The sequence below is a fragment of the Helicoverpa zea genome, chromosome 9 (assembly GCF_022581195.2).
Source record: "Helicoverpa zea isolate HzStark_Cry1AcR chromosome 9, ilHelZeax1.1, whole genome shotgun sequence".
NCBI lineage: Eukaryota > Metazoa > Arthropoda > Insecta > Lepidoptera > Noctuidae > Helicoverpa > Helicoverpa zea.
The window spans coordinates 2,912,951-2,928,733 of NC_061460.1; the positions used below are offsets into that span (position 1 = coordinate 2,912,951).

The following is a 15,783-nucleotide window of genomic DNA, read 5'->3' on the forward strand; positions in this document are numbered from 1 at the left end:
AGCTTCAATAAAAAGCTGATGGGATGTTCAATAGGTACTTTGACAGTTGAAACGATGGGAAATATTACTGTTTGCATGATGAAATAAAAGATGCAGAAAGTTAAGACCGATCGGGCGTCGCGTCGTAAGTATAATTCTATCGATAAATAATGAAGAAGATCATGTAAACTGATACTGAAAGTGTCTATCTAATACAATAATTAGACCTCATTGTCAGGCAGCTGTAAATTGCAGCAGCATCTTATAGTGAATCATTTTAATACGTTGCCCTGCAGCGTTACAATTCAATATTTATGAATAAAACCTTCGAAATAGTTCTCAACCTTCTGATTGTTCCTCTACAGTAAATACGTATGATTGACGCTTTTTGTGCAATGCCGGATAAGCGCGACTCAAGCGAAGTCGCGGACGTAAAGTGACATGAGTACAATTTCTAGGAACATCGTAATAATATTAATATTACCATGGATCCTGTAGTCAGCGACGGATATTCATGTCATAGATGTAGCTGTCCGTCATAGAACTTCTCTGAGTGACGGAGTGTCATCATTTGATGATTGAAAAAAAAACAAGTAGGTAAGGTAAGAGCGCTTTTTCAGTAGCGAATTTGGTTGTTCGGTTTTTCTATTCACGATACATTTCTAGACAAATCAGTCGCTCGTAAAATTCTAAAACGAGCGCTTACGGCTTGGGAACATTTTTCTCAAGATGTGTAAGGCAAAAACACAACAAGTAGGCACCCAGGTAACATAGGCACCCACTATACAGGTATAAAGGAACGGAATTCTGGGGCGATAGGTATTTGCGTCCCAAACGCAAAACCATCCTCTTTGCAAATAAAGGAGCCGAAAGAATAAACCAAACAATAAATTGAAATAAAAATGGTTGCAGTATTTAAAAGTCCCATTTACTTTTGCGTTGCATTTCCGCATACCTGCAATGCGCATTCTAGCTGCGGATTTAAGTTTAACTACATACTCCAGGGATGGCGAACCTTTATTGACTTACGTGCCAAATTAAATAAAAAACACAATGCTTTTAATGGAGAGGTGCCTTTATGGCAAATAGTTAACACAAAAATTAAAACATTTATCAAGAAGGGACTTGTTTTTGATTCGCCTATTTTCTTAAAATATTTTAACATTAATGCTCAGATCTCTAAATAAAATGAGGTAAATATTCCACAAAACGCACCTGTTTTAAAACGCACCTGATGAAACGCACCTATTTTATTCCACGAAACGCACTCATGTTTAAAAATAGGGAAGAGAATTAAGTAAACATAATAAAATATATCGATAATTTAAAGAAATCATTTGTACATCGATATCATCGAAGTTGCTTAACCAAAAGTGAGAAATTGACAGAAAAATATCTTTTTGCTTTTGGCACTATAATGTGTACCTATTCAGAGACGAATGTTATTTTGGGTTCAAAGAGGAAGTTAATATGATGTTAATAATAAATAAAACGCACAGGTATAGGCTCTATTCTGAATATGGGACGTAGTTCCTATGTGATCCGGTTGAATCCACGAGCAATATTTAATAGTACGTCATTATGGTCTAAACTACAATTGAAAACTTGCAAAATAATGGCGTACCCAAATTATTTAGCTGCGTGCCACCACGGGCACGATACTCTATTGGTGCCATATGTTTTACTTTTATGCCATAAAATAACACTAGTTTTAGAATGCCTGCTTTTAAGATTTTGTAAAATTACTTACGCTTAAAAATGTTGATGTCTCTGAAAATGTGACAGACGAATCGTTCCTTGGTTACGCTCAGTCCGAATATTTGTATCTAATATATAGAGCTGCACTGGTATGTACCATTGCCGCTAAGTTATACTAAGGAGTTATGAAGATTTAATTACAATTTATTTAACCAAATATTTACTGCCCGACTAATGAGTGGAAAATTGTTTCCTTATACGAAGTCGAAAATGTATCATTAATCATTTCTATAATTCTTTGATTGATAAATAACCAAGTTCCCAGCCAGACCATAAAGCAACATTTTAATTGAATTTAATTATGACTAAAGAAAATAGTTACTATAATTTAAGGTTGAAACTGACCATAAGCAAGCAAACCATAAAGCACTTCATAAAATATGACTGGCAACTTTATGGCATCAGAATAATCTTATTTAGAATTTCTCTAGAGATAATTATGACACAGCCTTTCTCTGAATTAAGTACAATTAAGTTTCTATCAGGTCGCTCTCTAGGTGTTCCGCGCCCGGGATAAGCATAATTACGAAAAAGCACGGCTCACTCCAATCTTCCGATATTACCATAAAAGTTATGATTCTAGGCCACTGGACCACTAAGCACATAATAGTTTTTAGGGCTGTCCAAGTTTTGAATAGGTAGGTACACAATTTTCAGAACGGTTCCAGTTCTAAATATGTACCTACTTGGTATCCCGAAGGAAAGTTGCTCATTGGTTTTAAGTAGGTGTTTTAAAACTGATAAGAAGATTTCGTTGTACTTGGGTGTTTTAAGTTAGACTTCAAAGTTTGTATTTTTCACTAACATGTTCTTTCGCGAACAACCTTATCCTAAAGAAGTGTCAGTCTGTTGTCAGAATCGTTACTATCGGTGATCTTCTGAACTAACCGCAGTCGAACTACATTATTTTTCTTATTTTTATATTTGTTTAAAAATAATAGTTTTGTTGCCTCTTAAATAGCCTACTGTCGATTTACATTGTTTCAAACAACTATTTTAATCAAAATTCATACCGTTTAATCAGCTTTCTGCCATGCATTTACTTTCCTACCTAGTCAGTTTTATCCAAGGAGAATCCATAAATCCTACGTTGAAGACAGTAAATAACACTAGCTACAGTAAACTTATGTATCGAGTTAGCAATATCACACATTATCATAATTGCCGGCCTGTCATATTAGCCATAACACGAGTCATTACGCTCTCTCCTAGATACGGCCCAAGATGTACGCACTTTAGAGCCTAATGCTCGGTAGAATTTAATACTTAGTGCTTTTAATCAGTGTCGTTCTAGCTTAGTTAATTTATGTCTTGTTGTCTCTGTTGTCCTTACCTGTAGCAATTTTACCATTTTTGTGTTCAATGTGTCACGTTAAAGACAATGTGCATTATTTGCAGTGCGCCCATAGTTCTTCTAACGACCTATATTTCCAGTATTCGGCATGGACCTGTCTGTACGGTAGACTGCACATAGGTGGTAACTGTCATGCACCATAGCTCAATAGTAATAAGTACGATTTTCCTATAAAACTGTTACCACTGACCTGAAGTTGACTGTACATAAATATGAAATTTTGGTTGAAAAAACCCAATGTCTTTGGAAAACCCTGTAGAAATAACTAAATCACAAAACAAAATAATGACGTGCGACCACAAATGAGGATTTTCTAAATTACTTACACAGAAATACCGATAGAAACAGCAATCGATGATGTCGTTAGGTTATCAATTAACGGTGAAACCATTATGATATAAAACCTAATAGCTGACAACGATCTACCATAGTGAACTGTGTCTTCAACATGAAAGGAATACAGTTGGTAAGTGAAAAAATGTAGCAGGCCCATATGTACACTGGAAAGGACACTTAGGCATATGAACATTCTTATTTGTCGGGATTACATTTTTAATGGGCATTTTACACTTCAACTTGATTCAATCACAAATCATACTTTCATCATATTAACAACAGAAAGCAATTTAATATATCAGGCGTGTACCTTTTTCTGTTTAACTAAAAAGTGTTCCTTTTCCAGGTTGTGGTGTTAGGAGCTGTGGCCCTCTCTTATGGCTACCCAACAAACGACCAAGGGAAGAACCTGATCACTGGAGTGTTCATCCCATCTGATGCCTTCAAGAATCTGCAGGACAGAGCTAATGCCAATTCGCCGAACAATGGCCAACAGGTCCAAGGAACAGTGCAAAATCAGCAACCGAACTATCAGCCGGTGACCAACGGTGTCCAACAGCCAACTTACCAGCCAATCAACACCAATGCTGTCCAACAGCCCACCTACCAGCCAGTCAACACAAATCAGCCGCAGTACCAGCAGTATCAGCCACAACCCGTAATGACGAACCAGCCCCCCACCCTAAACCAGCAACCCATTCAAAATCAGCAACCTAGCATAAATAACCCTCAAATGGTGATGCAGCCGCCGCGTTTGAACAACCAACCGGTGCTGACGAACCAACCGAACATGAACCAGCCAGCTCCTAATGTGCAGCCGATGTCGAACCAACCTAATGTAATATACACCCAACAGCCGTTAACAGCAAATCGTGACCCGAATCAGCAGATTATGGTGATGACAAATCAGCCGAATGGGCAGTCTAACCAGCCTATTGTGTTGGTCCAACAACCGTCTAACCAGCCGATGTATGTTCAGCAACCTAACCAGCCGCAGCAGGTTATCATAGCCACAAACCCCTCTAATGGGAATCAGATTCAAGGAACTTTGGTCCAGTCGCCCAATCAGAACCAGCCTGGCTCCACTGTGTACACGCTTATACCACTGAATGGACAGAGTAATATCAACAGCAATTCTGGTGGCTCTTACCTAATTCCTGTTCAATCTGGTAACTCCAACCCGATTATATTGAGCACCGGTAAATAAACTTGAATTGGGAAATTGAAACTATGTTTTGTGAAATAATTCCTGGAAATAAAAGGCTAGTCTGTTAAACATTAAGTTTTTTTCTGGTGTATTTTATTATTCTGGTGTATTATTGTATTGTATTACATTAATATTAAATGAGAGGTCAGCGTTTGTCGTGGTATGGGCATGTGATGAGACGGTGTGAAACGCATGCTACAAAGAGTGTGCTAAGTATGAATGTGGAAAGACGGAGAGGCAGAGGTAAACCGAGGAAAAGCTGGATTGATTGCCTGAAAGAGGACATGAAGCAGAAGGGAGTAGAATAAGTATGACGTCTGACAGAGAGGAATGGAAGAAAAAGACATGTTGCGCCGACCCCAAATGACTTGGGAACAGGGCGACGACCTCCGTGGCGCAAAGGTCACCAAGCCGGACTGCCGAACCTGAGGTCCCGGGTTCGATTCCCGGTTCGGTCGATATTTGTGTGATGAGCATGCTTGTTGGCCGTGGTCTGGGTGTTACTATATGTATTTATAAATATGTATATATGTAGCTATATGTAGTTTATCAGTTGTGTTAGCACCCATAACACAAGTTAATAAATAACTTACCATGGGGCTAACCGACCGTGTGTGAAAAGGTGTCGCGACATTATTATTATTATTACATTATTAGGGCAGGAAGATGATGATTACGAAATAAAACACGAATTCTTAGTTATAGAAATAAGAAAGATTTATAAGGTGCTTGCTAGCCTGGCGATTCCACTTGCTACTTGAAGAACCTTCTTCAAGAAACGTTTGCAATAATCAAAGGTTTGTATTGTAAGTATCTGATTACAAAAGGTGTTTATGTAAGAATTAACAGGTACCAACATCGTGAGTAATCATCGTCATTCTTCCATTCCGTGAAAACTTACGAACTATAAATAATAATATCTCAATATTTCTCCATCTCGTCACAGGCGGAGTTTTCTTAAAAAAAAAGAAATAGAAAAAAAATAAAGGTTTATTATCCCTTTGTAGCAGAATAAATAAATAGTATGTATAAGATCTTGAAGCATTGCTCGGTCATTACGTACCTATTTATTTCAGGTTATTTTTTTAATAATTAAGTGGTAAGTGTCTACTTACCCATAAAAATAATATTTTTAAGGTTCGCTATCTTGATCGATTTATCGAGTTGCCCATATAATCTATATCATATTTGACGTGCGTACCTCCGCAGAGATAAAGTATGGTAATAGTAATAGCATTTTAATTGCTTAACCATGTCTCGACGATTAACTGAATGTATCTTTTAAATTAGACTACTTTACAGTTGATACAACAAGTCAAAATATTTAATCAAAAGTTGTCTTAATTAATCAAATCGAAGTAGACATAGGAAATGATAGATCAGTAAATTGAAACGGTACTTGATGTTTGTTCGATTACTTGTTATAGATGCGATTATCGATGCACGCTTATAATGAGAAATCTGTGTAGGTCTGTTACCACTGGAAGTGTCAAGCAGCAACTGAGGCAAAGTAGGGCAAAATATACTGATTTTGGTAAAACATGAAACTACTTCTATACTTTTAAGAAAGTGAATAAAAAGTTAAATAGGCCACAAGAATATTTCAAAACAATTCAATCAAAACACGTTTTTATTTGTTGAAAATCGTAGGCGATATATGTCAACTGTTTGGAATCGACTAACCAATTTTGCCACATGACATTATTGACATTTGGCAAGTCCACGCACATCACTAGTGTTTGAGCCAACATGGTGGTTGCGGTACTATTTGTCATTTACGGAAAGACAAAAACTAAATAATTCTTGAGTGAGGCATTATAAAACCAAAACAATGTCGTCGACCGAGCCATCCCAGAATAAAACCTGGGAGCTATCCTTGTATGAGCTTCACCGTACTCCGCAGGAGGTCATCACGGACGCCACTGAGATCGCGGTGTCCCCCCGCAGTCTACACAGTGAATTAATGTGTCCGATATGTTTAGACATGCTCAAGAAGACTATGACTACAAAGGAATGCCTCCACAGATTTTGCAACGACTGTATTATAACTGCCCTTCGTTCAGGCAACAAGGAATGTCCTACTTGTCGAAAGAAGTTGGTGTCCAAACGCTCTCTGAGGCCTGACCCCAACTTTGACTTGTTGATCTCAAAGATATATCCGAGTAGAGATGAGTACGAGGCTCATCAGGAGCGTTTGTTGACTAAGCTGAGTATGTCACACTCGCAGGCGTCGTTAGTGAATTCAATTACTGAAGGGATAAAACTGCAGTCTCAGAATAGGCCTCAAAGATCTAGGAAGAATCATGAAGACAATAGTAACACTTCTAATTCAAATGGTAACACAGAGAGTGCTCAGAATGGCAGTGCAGGGAGTGGGCCCACTGCTCCTAAGGATGGCACATCTAGCACAGGCAATCCCACTCCATCTGGAGGCCAGTCAACATCAAATCCAGCATCGGTGAGAAGCACGCCGTCCCCTGTGCCATCTAATATCAGCTCGGTGTCAAAAAACACCAGCACCACTAAAAGAGCCAAGTCCATTCTGACGTCAGAAAGAAGTGAAGAGAGTGAATCTAGCGATGGCAGGTTGGTTGTTACTTTTATGATAGTGATGATAAGTTAATGTTACCTCATGATTTGTGGATCTGTGATAGAAATACATTTACTTTGATGTAGTATTGGTATAGTTATCGGCACGGATATTGAGCCCTGACCTTCACCTGCGCAAGAAGCGATTTATTGGTTTATTTGGCCTTACGTGTACAGTGCGCAAAGCGATCCCCACTCTTCCGCAGAGAGCTCAATATCCGTGCCGGTAACTATATTCAACCTTATTCTGTTTCTCAAATTAAGTCTCCCAAGTATATTTCTTGAAATGCACAATATAATTCACAAATCAGTGAAATCAATTTTACAATTAAGTAAGTAAGTGGTGTTATCACCACTCAGATTTATATTCCAATAGTAATCTAATTCATTACTCTATCTTAAAGTGGCATTTGCATTTGAACCTATTGTACAGCAAACTATATGATATGGCCTACATTGGTGTCCATGTATATAGGAAAATAGATTGGATCGAATTCTTTCAGTAAATAATATACTTCAGTTACATAATGACCAGAATAAATCCTACAGTACTGTTACCGAACAGCCTTTTTATCATCCCACTGCTGGGCACAGGCCTTCTCTTACATGGAGAAGGATTGAGCGTTAATACCTACAGTACCACCCAATTATATTGGGGTCTGTTTCCAGTCTTACCGGATGCAGCAGCATACCAGTGATATACATGGAGCGTCTGCCTATCTGACCTCATCTTCCCCATTTGCACCAACCTCATACGCAAATTATAGTGCTTTGATGGTACAGTCTAACAGGACCTAATTGTATATGTTTATGTATTTACATAGATATTTACAGAACTAAATATATTTACAATAATGTATGTAAAATTCTTAAAAAATATTCTACAACAAATTCCAGGACTGAAGGTGAGAATTCAATGGACACAGAAGGCGAGGGTGAGCCGCTGAATCCCAATGAAATTGAGCTGGTGTTCAAGCCTCACCCCACTGAGATGACAGGAGACAACCAGCTCATGAGGGCTCTGAGAGACAGCTCCGTCAGATATCTGAAGACCACTGCTAATGCTTCTGGTGAGTGTACTGCAGAACTTAATTTCATATTTATATCAATAGCGATTATATCATCTATGTATCTTTTTGGTACAGTTATACCAGTTTTTCTACAGGATTCTTAAAAAAGAACGGGATCAGAAATCCTTTTTATATGTTAACAAACCATTACAAGATTACAGTTTTGCTTGGGTCTTGTCATCATTTGCGATTGATGGCTATCGTCTAATACTCTATCCATGACTCAGTTTATTTATTACCTATAAATATTTATCACATTAAAATATTGACATAATATGTGTATGTATATTAATCAGAATTTTATGTAGAGGTAAGATTCTATAATTCAAGTTATTGTTATTTGTCTCAAGGCCCATTATCTACTATTATACTCAATTGGCTTAATAAGAGACCAATACAACCAATCAAATTGATTCTTTGCCAACAATCATAATATGCAATGAAAATGTTAATACAACAATGATAATAGATACTCCATTTTCTACTTAAAAGTACTTCAGTGCAAGGTCTGTATATGAAATAAAACATATAATTGTATCATTAGAAGTACCTGTTGTATTGCAAGTATTATTACAATTAATGATGGTTCCTGGTTTTTTTAACATAGATAATATAATATAAATAATGATAATATAAAAAAGGCTGTAACAGATAATGTAAAAAACTTATTTGTGCTGCACAAATAAGTTTTATGCACAAATTGTGCATAAGGGAAATAACACTATTATAAAACAAAAGAGTACAGCAACTATGGATATTTTTCCCCATACTTTGCCATGGCAAGCTTTTTAAAATAAAAGTGTTTAATTTTAAAAGTACATGTAAACACAGAAGTGTTAAAAATTACCATAGCATTAACTCCATTTAAGAAGGATTTTGATTTTTTCAAAATTTTTGACTCTTGTTCTTATTATTTCAGTGGACCACCTGAGCAAGTACTTGGCAATGCGGCTGACACTAGATCTGGATGCTGAACTACCGGAAGCATACCGCCTGCTCAACTTCTGCATCTATGTAGCACCGGCGCCTGGACAGTTTGTGCCTCTAGCCGGCTCACAGACTCTGCGCCAGATCAACGATAAGTTTTGGAAGGTAAAACTTTTGTTTCTATACTTTTTGCAGATGCTAAATGCACTTGTGTATTATGTTGTTTTAACAAATTTCAAAACAAGGATGTTCTCAATTCAACCTGTATGTATGCAAGGTGTGCGATTATATGCCTGACTTGGGAATAGGTTTTAGGTATATTACTTACATTACTTCATATTATAATCATCGGCAAGGATATTGAGCCCTGACCTTCACCTGCGCAGAAGTGATTTATTGGTTTATTGTCTTAAGTGTGCAGTGCGCAAAGCGATCCCCACTCTTCCGCCGAGAGCTCATTATCCGTGCCGATAACTATACTGTTGGTTTATTTTTATAGTATAGTAAAGGGACAATATCCCAACAATAAGTTTTGCTTATAAAGGATAATATTGCAATTGCATATTCATATGCAAATCGATTTATTTTCAGATGTGATTAATTAATTTTTCAGGTAAACAAGCCACTGGAGATGTACTACTCATGGAAGAAAACCTAAATACATATAGCAACATTTACTTAAAGACTCATATGAAAGTGCAGTGATAAAGTATTTATAAGTTATTTTATTAATCTTAGTGTAAACAACACGATTTACCAACGAGACTTGGGCTCTTGTTAATTGTGATAAGATATCAACTGAATATATCTCAAGAATATAAAATTTATTATAAGTTATGTACGGCTTAGTTTTAAGATGTCAGTTTATTTTATGAATTCAATGAATTGTATCATTATTTTAACAATGCAGAATTTACTGATTGTTTTAACTTTTTAGGGGTTTCTATTATAATTTGTAAATATATAATATAATAATCCTGGTACAATTAATGTATCAAGTCCTTCTCCACTGTAATTGTATATCTATATGAATTCCATATTATAGTTTTAATAAAATGCAACTGCCTGCATGAAGGTGGTTATTTTAACAGAAATAGGAGCTTCTTCAATTGTATGAAATTTTATAATGTAATGTACAATTATTATTGTATTAAATGACAGATTCAAATATCATCTATCTTTGATTTAGCCAGAATGCCTAGTTTAGATGAGCTGCAGACAGAAACCTAGTCATTAATACCAATGAATAGTAAGTAAGACAGGAAGGATACTTACATAGTTAGGTACTTTTTACTAACTCATAGGACAACTGAGATAAGACAGTAGTTAGGTAGGTACTGAACACATTATTGGTCTTTCATACTACTATGCAAGACCTATTCTCCGATAATACCCGAAAATGCCATATTTTCCCTAATTTGGTAGCAGAATTTATGGAATTACTTAGGCACACCTAACTACTAATTATGGAATTAATATTATCTAATAAGTATCATAATTTTATTTGAGTCGTAGTAATGAAATATAATCTGTTTGAAATAGCCTAATAGGTACTTCTGAGCCCAGAAATATGAGAACTAATCTCAGGGTAACCCAATAGACGCGAGAAATTGTATCCACCTACAATAAATGAATGTACCTGCAAGGTTTTAAAAACTTGTAAGTATAAAAATTGGCATTAAAATAGCCGTAAAATCCTGTGTCGTTGCGATGACTTTCCGCGAATAGGGAATACCTATAAGATTTCTGATGAGCCATGGGTACCGTTAATTTAAGGGGGTTGCCATTTTAGCTTCATAGTTTTATTTGTACTTTGTATACTATACGTACACTTAGTTACGTCTCTTTACATTGTCGCAATAAATAAAGCATTCAAGATGGTATACTGGATAGATTAGGTACCTACTTATCAAATGCACCACTCAGATAATAACAAGTGCATGGGAATATCTGTCACCAATCGAGCGTTAAGGGCGGGGCCTTAGAAATATCACGTAGGTAGGTACTTATGTCCGTTTTATCTTGTAATGCCTATACATAATATATGCAATGACAACTCCTCCCCTGATAACAGGGATACCTAAACCTAAAAGGATAAAATAAGGCAACAAAGATCACAATAAATAGTTTATTTTCCTTACAATTATTCAAAATAGTCATCACACTGAAATGGAATTATTTAGTCTCAGAACAAACAAACAACACAAACTCACAACAAAAAACAATTTAAGTAAGTTCCTATCAAAAGTGAAACATTGCGAAAATATAAAAAAAATGTTTGCGTATAGGTAGGTACCTACCTACCTACTTTACAAACGTAGACATTAGACAACTTATTCTGAAGCTCAAAAAAAATTTGCATCTTTCAATTTATTGTAAACCGGCGCGAAGTTTAAAATTTAGAATTCTGTACGGTACCTAGCATATGGCACACAGCACCAGAGTTGCAAGTAGGTTTCTAGCACTTCTGAATATTTGTACATTTTGTATTGTGTGCTAACTATTCGCTATAAAAAGTTGTACTGGACTTCACATTTGACTATGCCAACACGGGGTGGTTTCTAAGCGGTGTTTTATTGTCGCGGTGTAAAGCGCTGTCTGAAGGCACTGTATTCCCGTCGGAGTGCTTTTACTACCTCTAGTTTCAGCGAGTGCAATCCTTCTATAATTCCCTCCCGGTTATCAGCTTGCCGTGCAGTAGTAATCCTCTCCATTGTAGTGAATTCCACTTCATCTATTCTATCAGCCTTTTTAAGCAAAATGTCGACCTCTTTCAACCAATGTTGGTGTGTTTGTGATCCGCTCTCTTCAGTTTCTTCATAAGTAAGCAATTTTTCTATAAGCTCCCAAACAATTAAAGCTCGACGTCCATCTTCCAGTTTTGAGGTGCGCATAAAATTTCTGAATAGTTTTCTTCCCCTTTCATCGTTAAGAACATTTTCGATGGTGTCCGTGAAGCGATCGAAGTCCGCTCTTGTAATGCCTTCATTTTCGTCGCAACCGCAGGGGACAAAGCAATTATCCATTCTAATATCATTAGAAAAATAATGCGGTTGGCCCTATTTGTTTCAAATATTGATCTTATTCATCAACAAAACTGCTTACATTTTCGTGACAATCAGTCATCCACACGAAGCGTAGTCTTACTGTTTCAAAAAGCTTGGTTATTCCAGTGTTTAAAATCACTCGTTCCACACATAATGACACTCAAAACTTTTATTCAAATGATGATTCACTTGTAGATTTACCAATAGAAGTGAGGTTAACTACAAAAATAGGTTTAATGCGGTGAGGCACGAGCCGACAGTTTCCGTGCACGGCGTAAATAAACTGCGTTAGAGGGGCCTTGCGTATTGGTACGAGAAGTCACGAAGTTCACGATGCCATGATAACGCAATGCGCATGCTCGACTTTCTTAACAGTTCAAACTTTCCCGCCAGATTTGTCAAATATCCATAATCTTGAGGAATCTTCAATCAAATAAAACACAATAACAAAAAGTTTACGGAGGTAACTGACAAAGGAGTGAATGTGACTTGTATGAAACATGTAAAGCATTACATCACTACAGGTAAAAAAATTGCCGTGACCTCGTTCGCTGACTGGCGTTGTTCATTCATGGGAAATAATATCACGGAGGTGAAGCGAAGACAATAGTCTTACGCTTATACCGCTCCCCTTAGAACGAGACCGGTTGAATGTCCGTTTTTGTTATGTACCTACGTCACAGGGTGCTAATAAGGTACTTAAGTTAGGCAGGTGTGTTTTCTTAATCACTTTAATTCTACTAAACTATAAGATAAATAGCAGGATTAGTATCCAACAGCTGAAATGGCTGGTTTTCGGCTTGAAGGAATGTATTTTCCTACAATTTGCCAACAATTTTACTCAGTACATAATCCAGATGCACCTTGCATTTAAATGCAACACAAATATTTATACTTGCCGCACGTTTGATTCAACCTTTGTTTACCGTTGTGTATGAAAGCAGAGATCAATAACAATAGGTTGTCCGTTGTAGGTAGGTGTTATAGTTGCTTTCGAAGTACGTATGCAAGTAATATTATTTTATTTATAGAGATACTGGTACCAGTGCTACCTCGTACCCATCAGCCATCATCTGCCTAGGGCCAAGTGCCAATTTAGTATTCTGTACTAGTGCTTTTTGCCAGCTATTTGGGGTAGATTCTTTCAATATCATCGGATGTAGCTGAATACCAGTTTCAATCGCTATCTTTGCACTTGCAGCGACTGCATGAAATCGGTCGATATCTGAGAGTGACTGTATATGCTGCAGCCGCTTCGATTCAAAACTGTTTTATGTGAATATACTCATACAAACCCGTAGTGCAGTTGCGGAACATGCGGTCTGCAGTTGCAGTCGGTAGACAGCTATTGAGACGTACCCTAACAGCGAGAAGCAGCGACATCTCTTGGGGAAGTGGGTAATTCATTTGTAAAAACTAGATGAATATTGTAGTTGTATGTTGGATTATGTTAAGATTATTTTTCATTTGAAAGAAGATACGATTAGGATTATAAAGTATGAAAATTCAGTTGAAAATGCTTACTTGGTTAAATTACAAACTTGTTTCAGAAATTATTATGTGCCTATTTCCAAAAACTGTTCTACCAATCAAGTTAAAATATTTTTCCTAGAAAGTCTTTATAAAATTCTACATTTGAGATTTTTTCACATTTTTAAAACTTACGGTTCATAAGTTAAAATGGGTCAAAAATAATTTCAACTTTTGGATCGATTATTTCCGAAAATATTAACATTATCACGAAATGATTTTAGTAAACCCCTATTCATCTATAAATAAATATACAACAATATCACACGTAGGAATGAATAGAAATTCGCCCAATTTTTGTAGCTTTACGTACCCTAATAAAACATTTCTTTTCACTTTTTAAACTTTACTACATATTGCATCACTGAGAGTATCTGCGGACAGTCAGACGTAGCGAAACTGCAAGTTGACTACGGAACCCTAAAAATGTTACAAATATTAGTACATTTAGTATCGCTGCATTCCAAGTGATATTCTATTTATTTAGTTGCAGTGAATTAAAAGTTTTTTTTAATAGCAACATTAAACAAAAGTGCCAACTTCAACAAAATTTGACGTTTATGTCGGCCATTTTGCAGTTTTTACGGTAACTGCTCTACACGTGTTTGGTAGGTTATTCGATAAAATATCAGAAATATCATAGAATTATAGTAAATGAGTGTGTTTTAAACAATCTACACGTATTTCAGGTTGCCGAGATGGCAGTTGCAAAGAAACCCGTGGCTAAAAAAGCCCAACTTCACCAGAAGTCTGGTAAGAAGGGAGTCAAAGGTGGCAAAATCCGCGGCAAAGGCATCAAGCGGAAGATCAACTTGAAGTTTATGATCGACTGCACACACCCCGCTGAGGACAGCATCCTCGACGTAGGCAACTTCGAGAAGTACCTGAAGGAGCGCGTCAAAGTTGAGGGCAAAACAAATAACCTAGGCAATCACGTTGTCATCGCTAGGGACAAGACGAAAATCTCCATCAACGCAGGTTAGTAGCGTTTTACCATCATTCTAAAAGTATCTGATGTATTAGGCCCTTAACATCCCTATAAAATGACGATTAGAATTCAACTCTCATGTTAAAACACATCAACAATTTAGATGACTCTTTGTGTATGGGCTTTTAGGGTTAGTGCAGTAGTCAATATTTATTGTGAGAATATTGGTGAAGACAACGTTCACATTTAGTGCTAGATTAAGGAGAACCTATGGTTTAAGCTATTATGATGGGCATTCAATAATTTTTTATGGACAATGAGGTATTTTTCCTCAAGTCAATCTCATGCAAGTTGCAAGTTTTTGAAGAATAAAAGTGTCAATTCCATTAGTAATCATTTTTTCTTGGATTTGACTACTAACCAATCCCTACCTAACTTGCTCATATATTTGGCAAATGATCTGTCCTACATACTGATCTATTTATGATCAATAGAAGCTACAACTAAAAAAAAAATTGTCTTAACACAATCTTTCCTTGTTTCCAGACATTCCTTTCTCAAAGAGGTATCTGAAGTACTTGACAAAGAGGTACCTGAAGAAGAACAACCTCCGTGACTGGCTGCGAGTGGTTGCATCTGCTCATGACTCGTACGAGCTGCGTTACTTCAACATCAACGCTGACAGCGACAACGAGGACAATGAAGATTAAGCTATTGACACAATAAAATAGTTTTTAACTAATGCTTTCGTTTTATTTTATAGTTTTTTATTTTTTTATGTTATTTTGGTCACCAGGATTTTTGATAGACTGAATTTGAAGTCAAGACATTTCTTACAATTCTATTATACACTCCACACCAATTAATCTTTAGCACAATATATTTTGTAGATGTTAACTACTATTGAAAACAGAAGCTCATTTTTGTGCTCAGGGCTCAAAGATATTTAAAGAATATACTATAGCTTGTTTGGTCAGACCTATATTTAGGGCTTGTCCAGAAAGGGCGCAATACGCGCGAGTCTAGGGTCTGGCGTTATGCACGGGACGTACGCCCGT

The 15,783-nt window shown here is 36.6% G+C and overlaps 3 protein-coding genes across 4 annotated transcripts; all 3 read left to right on the forward strand.

Annotated features, from left to right (window-relative positions):
* The first annotated feature begins 3,300 nt into the window (after positions 1-3,300).
* On the forward strand, positions 3,301-4,703 carry LOC124633322 (protein transport protein SEC31-like). The gene is made up of 2 exons (XM_047168507.1): positions 3,301-3,557; positions 3,774-4,703. Exons 1-2 carry the CDS (start codon positions 3,540-3,542, stop codon positions 4,632-4,634), a joined length of 879 nt encoding a protein of 292 aa, XP_047024463.1. The 5' UTR covers positions 3,301-3,539; the 3' UTR covers positions 4,635-4,703.
* A 1,660-nt stretch (positions 4,704-6,363) lies between these two features.
* Positions 6,364-10,393, forward strand: LOC124633425 (E3 ubiquitin-protein ligase RING1). Its single transcript, XM_047168639.1, has 4 exons — positions 6,364-7,220; positions 8,121-8,293; positions 9,213-9,385; positions 9,834-10,393. Exons 1-4 carry the CDS (start codon positions 6,466-6,468, stop codon positions 9,876-9,878), a joined length of 1,146 nt encoding a protein of 381 aa, XP_047024595.1. The 5' UTR covers positions 6,364-6,465; the 3' UTR covers positions 9,879-10,393.
* A 3,855-nt stretch (positions 10,394-14,248) lies between these two features.
* Positions 14,249-15,467, forward strand: LOC124633428 (60S ribosomal protein L22-like). Of its 2 annotated transcripts, XM_047168643.1 has the most exons (3): positions 14,249-14,405; positions 14,487-14,775; positions 15,272-15,467. In XM_047168643.1, exons 2-3 carry the CDS (start codon positions 14,496-14,498, stop codon positions 15,433-15,435), a joined length of 444 nt encoding a protein of 147 aa, XP_047024599.1. In that variant the 5' UTR covers positions 14,249-14,405; positions 14,487-14,495; the 3' UTR covers positions 15,436-15,467. The 2 variants fall into 2 exon arrangements, with proteins under 2 accessions (XP_047024599.1, XP_047024600.1); XM_047168644.1 differs by lacking the exon at positions 14,249-14,405 and having other exon boundaries at positions 14,443-14,775.
* Positions 15,468-15,783: the final 316 nt, after the last annotated feature.

What these genes read in the sequence shown, in the direction of transcription:
- LOC124633425 (XM_047168639.1), top strand. Translation starts at nt 6,466, where the DNA reads ATGTCGTCGACCGAGCCATCCCAGAATAAAACCTGGGAGCTATCCTTG. An exon ending in GACCACTGCTAATGCTTCTG is followed by an intron (nt 8,294 to 9,212) that starts GTGAGTGTACTG and finishes TTATTATTTCAG; the next exon opens with TGGACCACCTGAGCAAGTAC. An exon ending in TCAACGATAAGTTTTGGAAG is followed by an intron (nt 9,386 to 9,833) that starts GTAAAACTTTTG and finishes TTAATTTTTCAG; the next exon opens with GTAAACAAGCCACTGGAGAT.
- LOC124633428 (XM_047168643.1), top strand. Translation starts at nt 14,496, where the DNA reads ATGGCAGTTGCAAAGAAACCCGTGGCTAAAAAAGCCCAACTTCACCAG. An exon ending in GAAAATCTCCATCAACGCAG is followed by an intron (nt 14,776 to 15,271) that starts GTTAGTAGCGTT and finishes CCTTGTTTCCAG; the next exon opens with ACATTCCTTTCTCAAAGAGG.